This window comes from Apostichopus japonicus, chromosome 2 (assembly GCF_037975245.1).
Source record: "Apostichopus japonicus isolate 1M-3 chromosome 2, ASM3797524v1, whole genome shotgun sequence".
Lineage (NCBI taxonomy): Eukaryota > Metazoa > Echinodermata > Holothuroidea > Aspidochirotida > Stichopodidae > Apostichopus > Apostichopus japonicus.
Window position 1 is genome coordinate 8,053,871 of NC_092562.1, and position 11,497 is coordinate 8,065,367.

The window sequence follows — 11,497 nt, forward strand, 5'->3', positions numbered from 1 at the left end:
GACACAAATTGGGTATCATTGGAAAGCTACGAGTGTACAAAATACGATGATAAAGATTTTTTTTCATTTCATAACCTCTTTAACGTAGCTCATTTTAAGTATAGTAAAACTGTATATAAATTTTTCCAAATCCAGCTGGTGTCGAGTTGACAGCTGTTCCGGTAACTTTCATAAGCTATGGTAATGATGTTCTGTTCAGACCATCAATGCCGACAGAGGCAGAAGAGAATATTGAAGAGGAAGATAATTCCACAGTAACTGAAAGGATTGCAAGTCAAATCATCTCCGCCATTATACGAACTGAGGATACCAGCATCGTGAATCTCCCTCCGGGTTCACCTGTGATCGCAACCTTTCTATCAAATCTGGTAAAAATGATTTCGTGTGAAAAGAGTTAGCAAGTCCCAATTATATAAATATCTTTATCTGTTAGACTCTTCAATTTGCACTTTTGGAAGCTTACTGGTACAAATACAGTCCCACAACGCTCATCCCAAAACTTAACTCTTAATTAGAACTGTCTACACATATGTAGTCATATGTCTGTGAAAGTTTTGCCAGCTTTGACGGTAATTGCTTCACAAATTTCAGCAATGGCAGCAAACTATACATATTGTGTCTTTATATATATATATGTATATATATATATATATATATATATACATATATATGTATATATATATATATATATATATATATATATATATATATATATATATATATATATATATATATATATATATGTGTGTGTGTAAGGAGTCAATGTTAAATGATGAAATCAAACTAAGCAACAACAAAAGCAGCATTAAGAGAGAGATGTGTTGAACTGCACGAACATTGTCAAGGACATATCAGATCAATATGTTGTAACATGTTTGCATTTCTGTGTAATTTTTTACTTTTATTTCAATAACAACAGCATTCTAGGGATGCACAATACTGGCCAAACAAGGTCAATACAAGCCAGAAATATGGTGCTATCACAGTACTGTTGATGGAGACAACAGCCTTCAGAAGCTACATACTCAGAGAAATGAATGTTATCAAGGTATGACTTAATACTTTACTTTGCTGACATGATGAATATAAATCAAACTCATATCCACTAAAAAAATATATATCTCATTTGTCTGCATGAGTATTTAGTTGATTAGTAAATAAACTTAGGACACATTAATATGAAGTGATTGTTTGCCATATTAGTTTATATTTGGACAAATGTCATTAGAAAATTCAAAGAGGCTGTTTCATCAACATTTTATATTTATTTATTTAACCAAATTTTAAAATACAATAGTAAAACTAAATACAAAAGGATATGAGTTAATGCTAAGAATAAATATTACCATGTTTGGTGCTTATAAATATCTTAAAACTCGAAGGATAGAAACTATCTGTAATTCTCATAGAACCCTTATGGTGTCAAGGTCTATTTCTAGAACAAAGATATTTGTGATTTCCATTAGCTGGGTGTGAATCATCTTTCTACCTGAATTGAAGATATTTCAATGCTTAAAATGGAGAGATGATAAAATTCAATTTCGTTTGCATGACAACATGGCAATTGTATAATTACACTTCAATATAATGTGTTAGAATCAGAGGTGTTATTTATATTTGATTTACATAATTGGTTGATTAATTGACTGACTTTAATAATTACTTTCTTTACTTCTGTCATTTATTATTCTTGTTTTGTCTCTCATGATGATGCAGAGAATGAAAGAAGAATATTTTACAGGGAATGAATTAAGATTTTATTTGTTGCCATCCCACATGGCTGTGTTGTTTACAGTAGGTCTGTTCAGAATCATGGAAGACAATGTTGACTGTTTGCTGCTTCACTTGTGTGTCATTTATTACATTGTTACATCAGGGTAATGAGAAAGTCCTTACAGTAAGACAGTATGAGATTCCGTGCTGGAAGTACGGAGGTGTTCCTGCTGAGTCTGCTGACCTCATCTCTGTCATCAAACAGATCAAGAATCATCAGAAAGGAGGCAAGCATTTACTGGTCCATTGTAGGTAAGAACACCAGAGTGGAAACAGAAATGTTTAAATCCCAGAACATTTCACATTCCTCTATTAAATATTTAATACAGACTCATTCACGATGTTCTCATTGAGGTGATTTAGTTTCCTATGAAGCTCCGCGAGGACAAGAAATTTCAATGGTTAAAAAATGTATTAAATTTTTTATCTCTCATTTTCCTTTTTGAGTAATGGTGTTGGTGCTACTGGTGTATTCATTAGTCTCTATGATCTGATGGATGTCATTAAAACCAAGAAGGAAGTCAGTGTGTTTGATGTCATAGAAGGAATGAGAAAAGACAGGGTGAACATGGTTCTGACAAAAGTAAGTATATTTGATACATAAAGAATGATGGTGTTGGTGCTACTGGTATATATCCATTACTAGTATCTATGATATAATTGTGTCACATGTAAGAATTGATGGTCAGGAAATACTGAATCAGTTTGTAGGAGGACAACTAGTCTCTAGAATTCCTTACATTTGATGAGGTCAATATGCTTCTTTTCAATGTTAGCTCCAGTATCTGTTCATCTTTGATGCTTTGTTGGAAGCCATGTTGTCTCCAGACTCTCAGATATCATGTGATCAACTCAAGGAGCTTGACCTCTCAGCAATGAAGGAGAAATGCAAGAAGGAATTCCAGGTAGGTGTATCACTGAATGATGATTAACAATAGATTGTTTTAAGTGTAATACTAAATATGTTGTGTTACCATATGGTGTATTAATGTAAGGTGTATTACTCAGTGGTGTACTACTTTATGCTGTATTAATATGTCAGTAATTTGGTTTTCAATTAGAAAAGTAGGCAATATTAGATGATGAGCATAGTCAATGTGTATTAATTAATCTAAAAAGAATTAATGCATTAATTTGTTTAGATTTTGCAAGAAAATACCAAACATCAGGAAGACTTGGCAACCCTAGCAGGGAATTCATCTGAGAATAATCATAAGAACAGGTTCCCTGATATCCTTCCAGGTGAGCTACTCCCATAAAATTTTAGTTGTGTAACAAAACATATGTTTATAACATGGTACAATAAAATTGTCACCCCAATTTAGTTATTGATGGTAGGTTATTTACATTATTGAAATTTCTATATTACTCTTTTACAGTGGACAAATTCAGACCAGTCTTGAAATCCCCAGGCAAATTATTTGGTTCCAATGATTACATCAACGCTACTTTTGCCAAGGTTTGTGTTTAATGTACCTAGCTGGTTTCTTATTACTTTGTATCTAATCTAAAAGCAACTGATTTTTATTTTTTGGAAACTTTTCTTACATGTATATCAATCAGAAAGAATTATTGAAACTTCTCCTGCAAGATGTGGAACCTTTAGTAAACCATGTAGATACCAAGTTTCATTTTGTTCATTGCATTTACAAGATGTTTGAAATGTTTATCTCCCAGATTGCTCTAAGTGGTAATGTCTAATATCAATATATTTTCAGGATATTTCACAGAGGGGGTTTATAATGACCCAATCACCTCTAGCCTCAACCGTAGAAGACGTTTGGAGACTGGTCTTTGATTATGACTGTACATCCATTGTAATGTTGAACTCCATAGATGATTCTGATGAGGTAGGTGTCTAATAAGAAGCATGTTTTGCACAGATAAGTGTTTGAAGCTTGCAGAACTTTTGAGTGTTAATCAAGAAATGCATGAACACCAATACCACCTGACTTACAATAACTTAAACAGCATATGCAGAGAATAATTTATAATATATTGATAAAATAATAATTCATAAATGGTCTACTTGCTACACCACAAGCTCATGTGAAGTACATTTATTAAATACAAGAGCTTATATGCTCAATACTTAACCACAAAGAATATGCACGAACTTTTGTCTTCTTAACTGAAAAAAACAAAAATGTGTGAGGTCTGCTGATTGCATTTTTTGTAACACTAACTCACAATTAATTTTTAAGTTATAACAGCCTCATTTGATATTGTCCTACAACTAACTTGATGTTTAAGGGATAGTGTCCGACAAGATAAAGATAAAGAGGCAAAAATACATATCCAACCACTTTGGTCATCAATCATCTAAAGTAACTTAGTAGACAATTCAAAACATTTCTGCTCTTCCAAACTCAGTTAACAATTTCCTAGTCATTCTTGTGTTAAGACCAGGATCTCTAGATCCCACTGTAAGACGGAGAGAGGAAAAACCAGTTTAGTTGTTGTTACAAGTTAAGGCACATGTTAATCAATTGCTGATATAATAAAACAATAACTATGCAGTCTCACATTTTAACTTAACTGCATATTTGGATAAGGCATCTGAATGGATTTTCATCCTGGCATAAACAAAGGCTACTTCTAGTTCTTAAAATAATAAACTGAACCTGCTCAATATTTCTAATAATTCAATACATAACAATACAATCAATCTGGCTGGCCATAAATACTTATTTCTATCTGGATCATTTCGGGGAATCCCCTACTCTTGTTACTACGCAATGACGTCACCCCTCATGACAGTTCTAACGACCAAATGTACACGCTATAGCCTATTCATAACGCTAGGTCACTGAGCAGCATTACGTACAAAGAAATTACCAAATATGTCACATCTACGGCATCCTGATACATATAATATACTATTATTATTAACAACATCAAGAAATAAATCACTTTTGTACTGATATGACTCGTATAAATTATGATTTTGTACCCCTAATCGAACTTTAACGACAAACAATTGTTATACGAATATACTTAGGCTCATGATAACACAGACATATCCTACATGCAAACCTGACGGTCTCGTTTATAACGAATATTAACTCTTATGTATCGATGGCAAATCTAGACCATCCGTCATAATGAAACACTTTTAATAACGACAAATATTTAATCAACAACCTAGTAATACTTTCATATTCACATGAAAGGGACTTAAGCATCATCTTACCTGTAAGACGGAGAGAGGAAAACCAGTTTAGTTGTTGTTACAAGTTAAGGCACATGTTAATCAATTGCTGAGGCTCCGCCCACCATACACGCTATTGAACGCCAAAACAAACAACAAAATTTTGGGTAGGGCACCGCTAATCATACCCATAACACTTGACATTTAAATCCTTGAGTGGTTGATTTATTAAACAAAGTAGTTGGGTTTGTGCTAGATTGAAGATTGTAGTGTCTTTTGGAAGTATTTGTAAAGGACCTATATTATAGGACTTACTTTGTTTTCAAAATTAGTTACTATTCAACACTCACTTGGCTTTAAGGATGTTGTGAAGAACAATGAGAACCATTCCTTAATCAGATAATGTTGTAGTTTTATTGAAAACATCTAAAAATGAAATAAATAATATTACAAATTTATAGTAAGTAATAATGATGGGGTGACACTACATGCTTTGTGAGAGGAGCGTTTCCTGGGGGAGCTGTGTGTTTTAATAGTATTACTCTTTCGTTTATATTTAATGAGTAGTTTAATAACTTCTCTCCTTTCTGTTTTACAGTCTCTAACTGTTTACTGGCCTAATGTCCACAATGCAGCCGCTTCTTATGGTCTGATGACTGTGATCTGTACGAAGATTGAAGAAAGTGATGTGTTCACCAGGAGACAGTTTGAAGTCAAACATAAAAGATCTCAGGTATATAACTAGTTAGGATAATAATTATGTGCTGTTCTTGTGTGTCAATATCATAGTATCATTTGCGTATTTTGTAGCCAAAGAATACTTTCACATAAAATTCTCTATTTATTATTACTTATTCATATAACAAGCAGTACGTGATGGGTGTGCATGTCTGTGTTCAGCAGTTTGATTTCTTCCCACTGTTTATAGGAACCAACTGTAAGAGAAACGTTTTCATTACTCTGAACAACTAAATGAAAAATTTGAAATTAATTAAACTTGGTCCTTCAAATTTGGTCATTATTTTCCAATCAGTTTTCTATGGTTCATTTTATACTTATGTCTTTTACATTTTTATGTGTGGGAATAGGCTAATACCTTTAACTATATATTTTTGAAGGAGTATTCTCATTGCAGATAAATAAACCCATTGCAATAAAATATAATATCTCGCATAAATTTAACAAACTTTTAAAAACAAATTAAGCATACATCTTGTCACATTAATTTCACACATTTACATTTAATAGACAAATGCATACACTTATGTTTAATGTTTCAGAAATCCCTTATGGTGGATCATTTCTCCTTCCATGGATGGTCTGGAAATAAACCTGATGTTCATCAACTCAGAGAATTCATCAAATACACCAGAACTAAAGGCACCGGTCCAGCTTTAGTACATTGCATGTATGTATCATAGTCTATTAAACTGAATCATTGTAAACCATCAAACCATCAAACCATCTGGTTTGAGTACATTGCATTTATATATCATAGACTGTTAAACCGAATCTTTGTAAACACTCAGAGAATTCATCAAGTATATCAGAACTAAATGCTTTGGTCCAGCTGTAGTTTATTAACACATTTTGGTGTTGATCTAATAAACAAATTTATTCCATGATAATTGATCAACTGTCTGCCTCTTTCCCTTCTCTTCTATCAGTAATGGAGTTGGTTTGAGTGCTGTCTATGTCACAGTAATCTCTGAACTAGAGAGGATTGATAAGGAGGGCACTGTTGATGTATTTCAGACTTTGAATAAACTACGGAAGCAATGTCCTAGGGCAGTCCAGACACAGGTTTGTATAAGATGATGATTGATTGTCACTTAACTGAATCTGCCTTTCTGACATAAGACATTTATGCTAGTGTTAAACCTGCTGTAAGGGGGGTGGGGGATTAGTGAATTAAACTTATCTGTATTGTAGAAACAGATTACCTTAAACTGTACCTTTACTAGATTAGGTATATTGGTGTACTCCATCATAAATATTTGTGACATATTTATAGATACATACCTTTCTCATTACATGTGACATAGTTTGTGACAATGTTAAGGTATATTGATGTACTCTATTATATATATGTGACATGTTTTATATGAATATATGTATCTCAATAAGTATGACAATCTTCACGTTATTGATTGGTTTGGCTAAATGTGACCATGATCATTCTAATAGTGATATACCCCTGACTAGGACATGATAATGAAAATCATTAATGGTATTGCTTTGACTGCTTTGTTTGTAGCTAAGGTTGAAAATGAGTTCACATCATGAGGTCAATACAGAACTGAGAGTAAAGGTGGCTGTATAGGCATATTGTTGCATTCCACCTTAAGTAGATGTTTTTCTCTAAGTTGTCCATTTTCCTTTCATTCCCAGGATGAATACCTTCTGTGTTATGAGCATCTTAGAGATCATCTTAACAACCCAGATGAGTATACAGTTGTCTTCTAAGATGGATCTGGATTAAATGAAGACTCTATGGACTATATTACAAGATTAGATCAGTAGTGACCATTATTTCATGCATTGAAATGCTATGTAGCTGTATATCCAGGAGAATAATTCATTGACTATTCCATAACAGGAATATTTTATTTCTTGTAATACTAAATTTATTCATTTGTGGATTCTAAGATGTTTTTAAGATTAAGAGTCAATTGTCAGTATCCAAATAGGAATCTGAATTACTCAGTATCTTTACAAAGTTTTCATTAAAAATGAAAATTTATTTTTTGTGAATGATATCATGAATGTGTTACTACTTTTTATATAATTGGAGGGCAATAGATTTTGGTAGATGGATTCATTTAAGATGTTTTATGAGAAGTTGTTAAATTTAATATTCAGACAATCTCCAATTTATGGCCTGGCAAACATGGTTTGTAAAAGTAGAACTCATGTAAATACAATTGCAAAATTTGTTTGTGGGAAGACACTTGTTCAAATGACTGATGTAAGCTACATATATGAGGAATGCTTTAGTATTTGTATAATTTAAAGCACAAGTTAAAGGGTGTTGTAGCATTCCCTGTAGCTAATTGTATTTCTTTATCTTTTGATAATCATGAGGACTGCACACTCTTCACATTCAATAGAAATTTAACAATACCCAAGACTCAAATTTGACAATATTGTGTTGAAAAAAAAAAAAAACATTTAAGGGTGTTAGTGCTGCCTCATGTAAATTAAATCTTTTTTAGAACAGGACAAAGCAGTCCTTTCTTCATTCCAAAAAATCAGAGACAAGGCTGTAACTCAAATGAAACATGATTACAAAGTCTGGATTTCCCTGTCACAACGGATAGTCATTAGCAATTACTGCCAATATGAAGAAGATATAGAAATTCAAGAGATGGTAACTCAAATCAAACTGCAATATACAGTTTGTGCTTTATTAATACTGCAAAGACACACAATGGTCTGTTCAGGAACTCTGCTCTATGTCTTGGAATAATTAGGAGGAAATGTTAAGCATGCAAAAAACTTTGTGTTAATAGTACACATGTTATCAAAGGCTGTGTTAGAAACACCACTTTTATCAAATATCCTGGTTGGGAGTATGCTCACAAAGAAGGATTGGAAATGACAAAAGGGCAACCAAAATGAAGGAATGCTAAAAGTGATCTTCCCAATCATGAACACAGACGTGACTATTAGTGTTTAAATATACTTGTTCAGTGGAATTTTAAACTCTACTGGCCATGGTGTGATTGTGACAGGCTCTGCTGCAATCTTGATATAGAGAGGAGGCTCATAGAGGAGCTACAGCATGGACGATTCTTAGCATTCTTGATAAAACTACAAGATCAGTCAGAGAGAAGAATGTAATGAAGTAAACATACTACGAGAGATTAACTGCTTTCACCAGTTATTTAGACCAACAGGAGAATGATCCATAACAAACCAAACTAAAAGACTTCAAAGCTTCAGGATGTAAATAAATTTATGTACAGAGATCATTTGCATTGTGAGTCAATTATAACACCTAACGAGACCCTACTGGTAAATAAAAAAATCATAAGCAGTAATGTTAAGTGAGGAATTTATTCACAATTTTACAGCCTCAGATATTTTATGTAAATGAAGAGATTTTAACTACATAAAGCATCCATCATTACAAGAGTAAGTAGCATCATCAGCATACAGCAATACTTTATTCCTTTCACTTCAATAACAAAACCATGTACCCTGGTTCAGCTGATGTAAATAGCCAGATATACACAGAGATTATTACAACGTTTGAGGTATTTCGTATCATCAGTTATTGTTAATTTTACAACTTCTTGGTTTTATTACTATTATGTTCTTATTGAACAATGCTTTTACATATATATCTTAAGTTTAACTGTAATTTAATGCTAGAAGAATTGTAGGGAGGCAGGTTTGAGGGTTTTTTTTTTCATATAAACTTTAATTTCACTTTGACACTTCTTATGTGTTTACTATTTTAATATTAAACAGTGCATTACAAATTGATTGATGTGATGAAAGGGTATTTGAGTGGTTTAACATTATATCTTCATGTTTACTGTAAGTTGTTAAAGAATGCTAGTAGACAGGGCAAATGGGAGGGGGGGGGGGATAGGGAAGGCAGTATTATCAGTTCATAACAACAAATAATACATTCAAAAGCTACTGTGTACATAATTATTTGATAATAACTTTCCATAGAATGTATGTTGTGCATTAAAAATGTGTGATTGGAGGAAGTGAAAATGAAAATACAGTGACCAAGCTTCAAGTCAAACCTTTAAATTGATCATCAGCCAATCATGAACACGGAAGTGACTATTGAACATTGCGCAAGTTGTTGCAATGGGGCTATTGGAGAGTTTGAATGTTAAATCTTAATTTACTGTATGTTGTTAATGAAGGCTACTATAGGTGATGGGAGGGAGAGAGGGGGTGTAGTATCAGTTCATAACAGAAATTAATAGCTAGAACAGCTGTTTGATTATATGTAATCTTCTGATAATAACTTTCCATAGACTATCATTTTGTGCGTTATGCACATTAAAAATATGTCCAACGAATGTGTTAGCATTTATACAAACGTTATTTGACTATTTACTCAGATTTGAATACAAGCAAAGTAAACCTGGATATCTCCATTGTTTCACCTAGTTTCTTTACAGAATGTCTGTGTTAGTTTTGTTCTTTCAACTTTCGTTTTATGATGAAACAATGTTTAATTAGTCATGATAACGAGTGATAAAGTACTCAGCGATTTAGCAACAATATATAGCAGTAATGGAGTTTACAGCTCGATCTACACCCAAGGTAAGGTCTCCAGCTAGTCCATAAATGCAAGCTATAGTGTTCGTCTGCTAATGAAAATGTAAGACTAACAACATCATAGCTGTGTTAACAGCAGAGCTGATGAAACCACAATATAACCTGCTCCTTTGAACAACAACGAAAACGGGCCAAATACCTATGACACATTAAAACAGATCCTCCCCCCCCCCCTTGCGGATAAAATTAGAATAGCGGTGCTTTGTTATATTGTTACTCGTTGATAAGTTCACTTTTACCATTTTGAGCCAAAAAAATTATTACTTCATTGCAGGCGCGGCGGAACGGGAAAATTATTGGGGGGGGGGGGGCTAATTTGTGGAGACTATCTAAGCGGAGCGCCATTGTAATTTGTATATATATTTGATCAGGGGCGTCAATCCGATTTGAAACGTGGGGGGACGGAATCGATTCGAGTATTCTGGCCGTAAGTACTATCTAAGCGGAGCGCCACCATCGGTTGGCGCGCAGCGTACAAGAAAATTTTTCTTCTGGCAGACCCCTCAGATTGCAGGAAACGGCACTTCCCGTGCATTATGGCAGAAAGCAACACCCCTAAAATTGATAAAAATTTCCGGCAATTTTTTATTTTGGGAAATATTCTCGAAGGAAGTGATCGCTATTTATTCCTAAGTTTACCAATTCCTCGTCTCCCAGAAGCGCCCAACATTTAAGATATCGAAACATTTTCGTGTTGGCTGATCCATGATCACCGCCCATCAAGGGCGGCGGAAGCACTTTTAATCTGGGGGGGGGGGCACCGACATCAAAGGGCACTTTGCAGCAATTCGATTGGACTGATGCAGCCTTATATTTAGTACCCTTTACAACTCTTATTGTATTATCTTATTTGTGTACACACATCACTCCATCAACGCCCCCCCCCCTCTCAAGGACAATATGCATACTAGCACTGCAATATCCAATGTGCAAATTGGGAAACAAGGAGCAAGTTTTCTTTTGAGGCAAAATGAGGCAAAATGAGGCGAAATCATGCTAATTGCTTATGTAGGAATCTTCCGAATTAGAGTTTATTTCTTGTTAATATCTTAACAAATTTGTTTCAATCGAAATAGCTTTGAGTTTGACCCACAGAAATTCACTAAGAGTCAGAGGCGTAGCCAGGAGTTGCAAAGTTGTATGCACGACTATCTGAGCGGAGCGCCACTATCAGTTGGCGCGGAGCGTAGTAGAAAATTTTTGGTTTTACAAACCCCTCAGATGGCCGGAAAAAGGCCCTTCCCGAGTGTTCATTCTGGTTCC

General features: G+C 34.0%; 1 protein-coding gene across 1 annotated transcript; it reads left to right on the top strand.

Annotated features, from left to right (window-relative positions):
* The first annotated feature begins 891 nt into the window (after positions 1-891).
* Positions 892-8,058, top strand: LOC139976729 (receptor-type tyrosine-protein phosphatase alpha-like). The gene is made up of 11 exons (XM_071985429.1): positions 892-1,048; positions 1,877-2,025; positions 2,221-2,356; positions 2,550-2,678; positions 2,916-3,015; positions 3,153-3,232; positions 3,492-3,623; positions 5,523-5,657; positions 6,205-6,332; positions 6,592-6,727; positions 7,316-8,058. Exons 1-11 carry the CDS (start codon positions 995-997, stop codon positions 7,388-7,390), a joined length of 1,254 nt encoding a protein of 417 aa, XP_071841530.1. The 5' UTR covers positions 892-994; the 3' UTR covers positions 7,391-8,058.
* Positions 8,059-11,497: the final 3,439 nt, after the last annotated feature.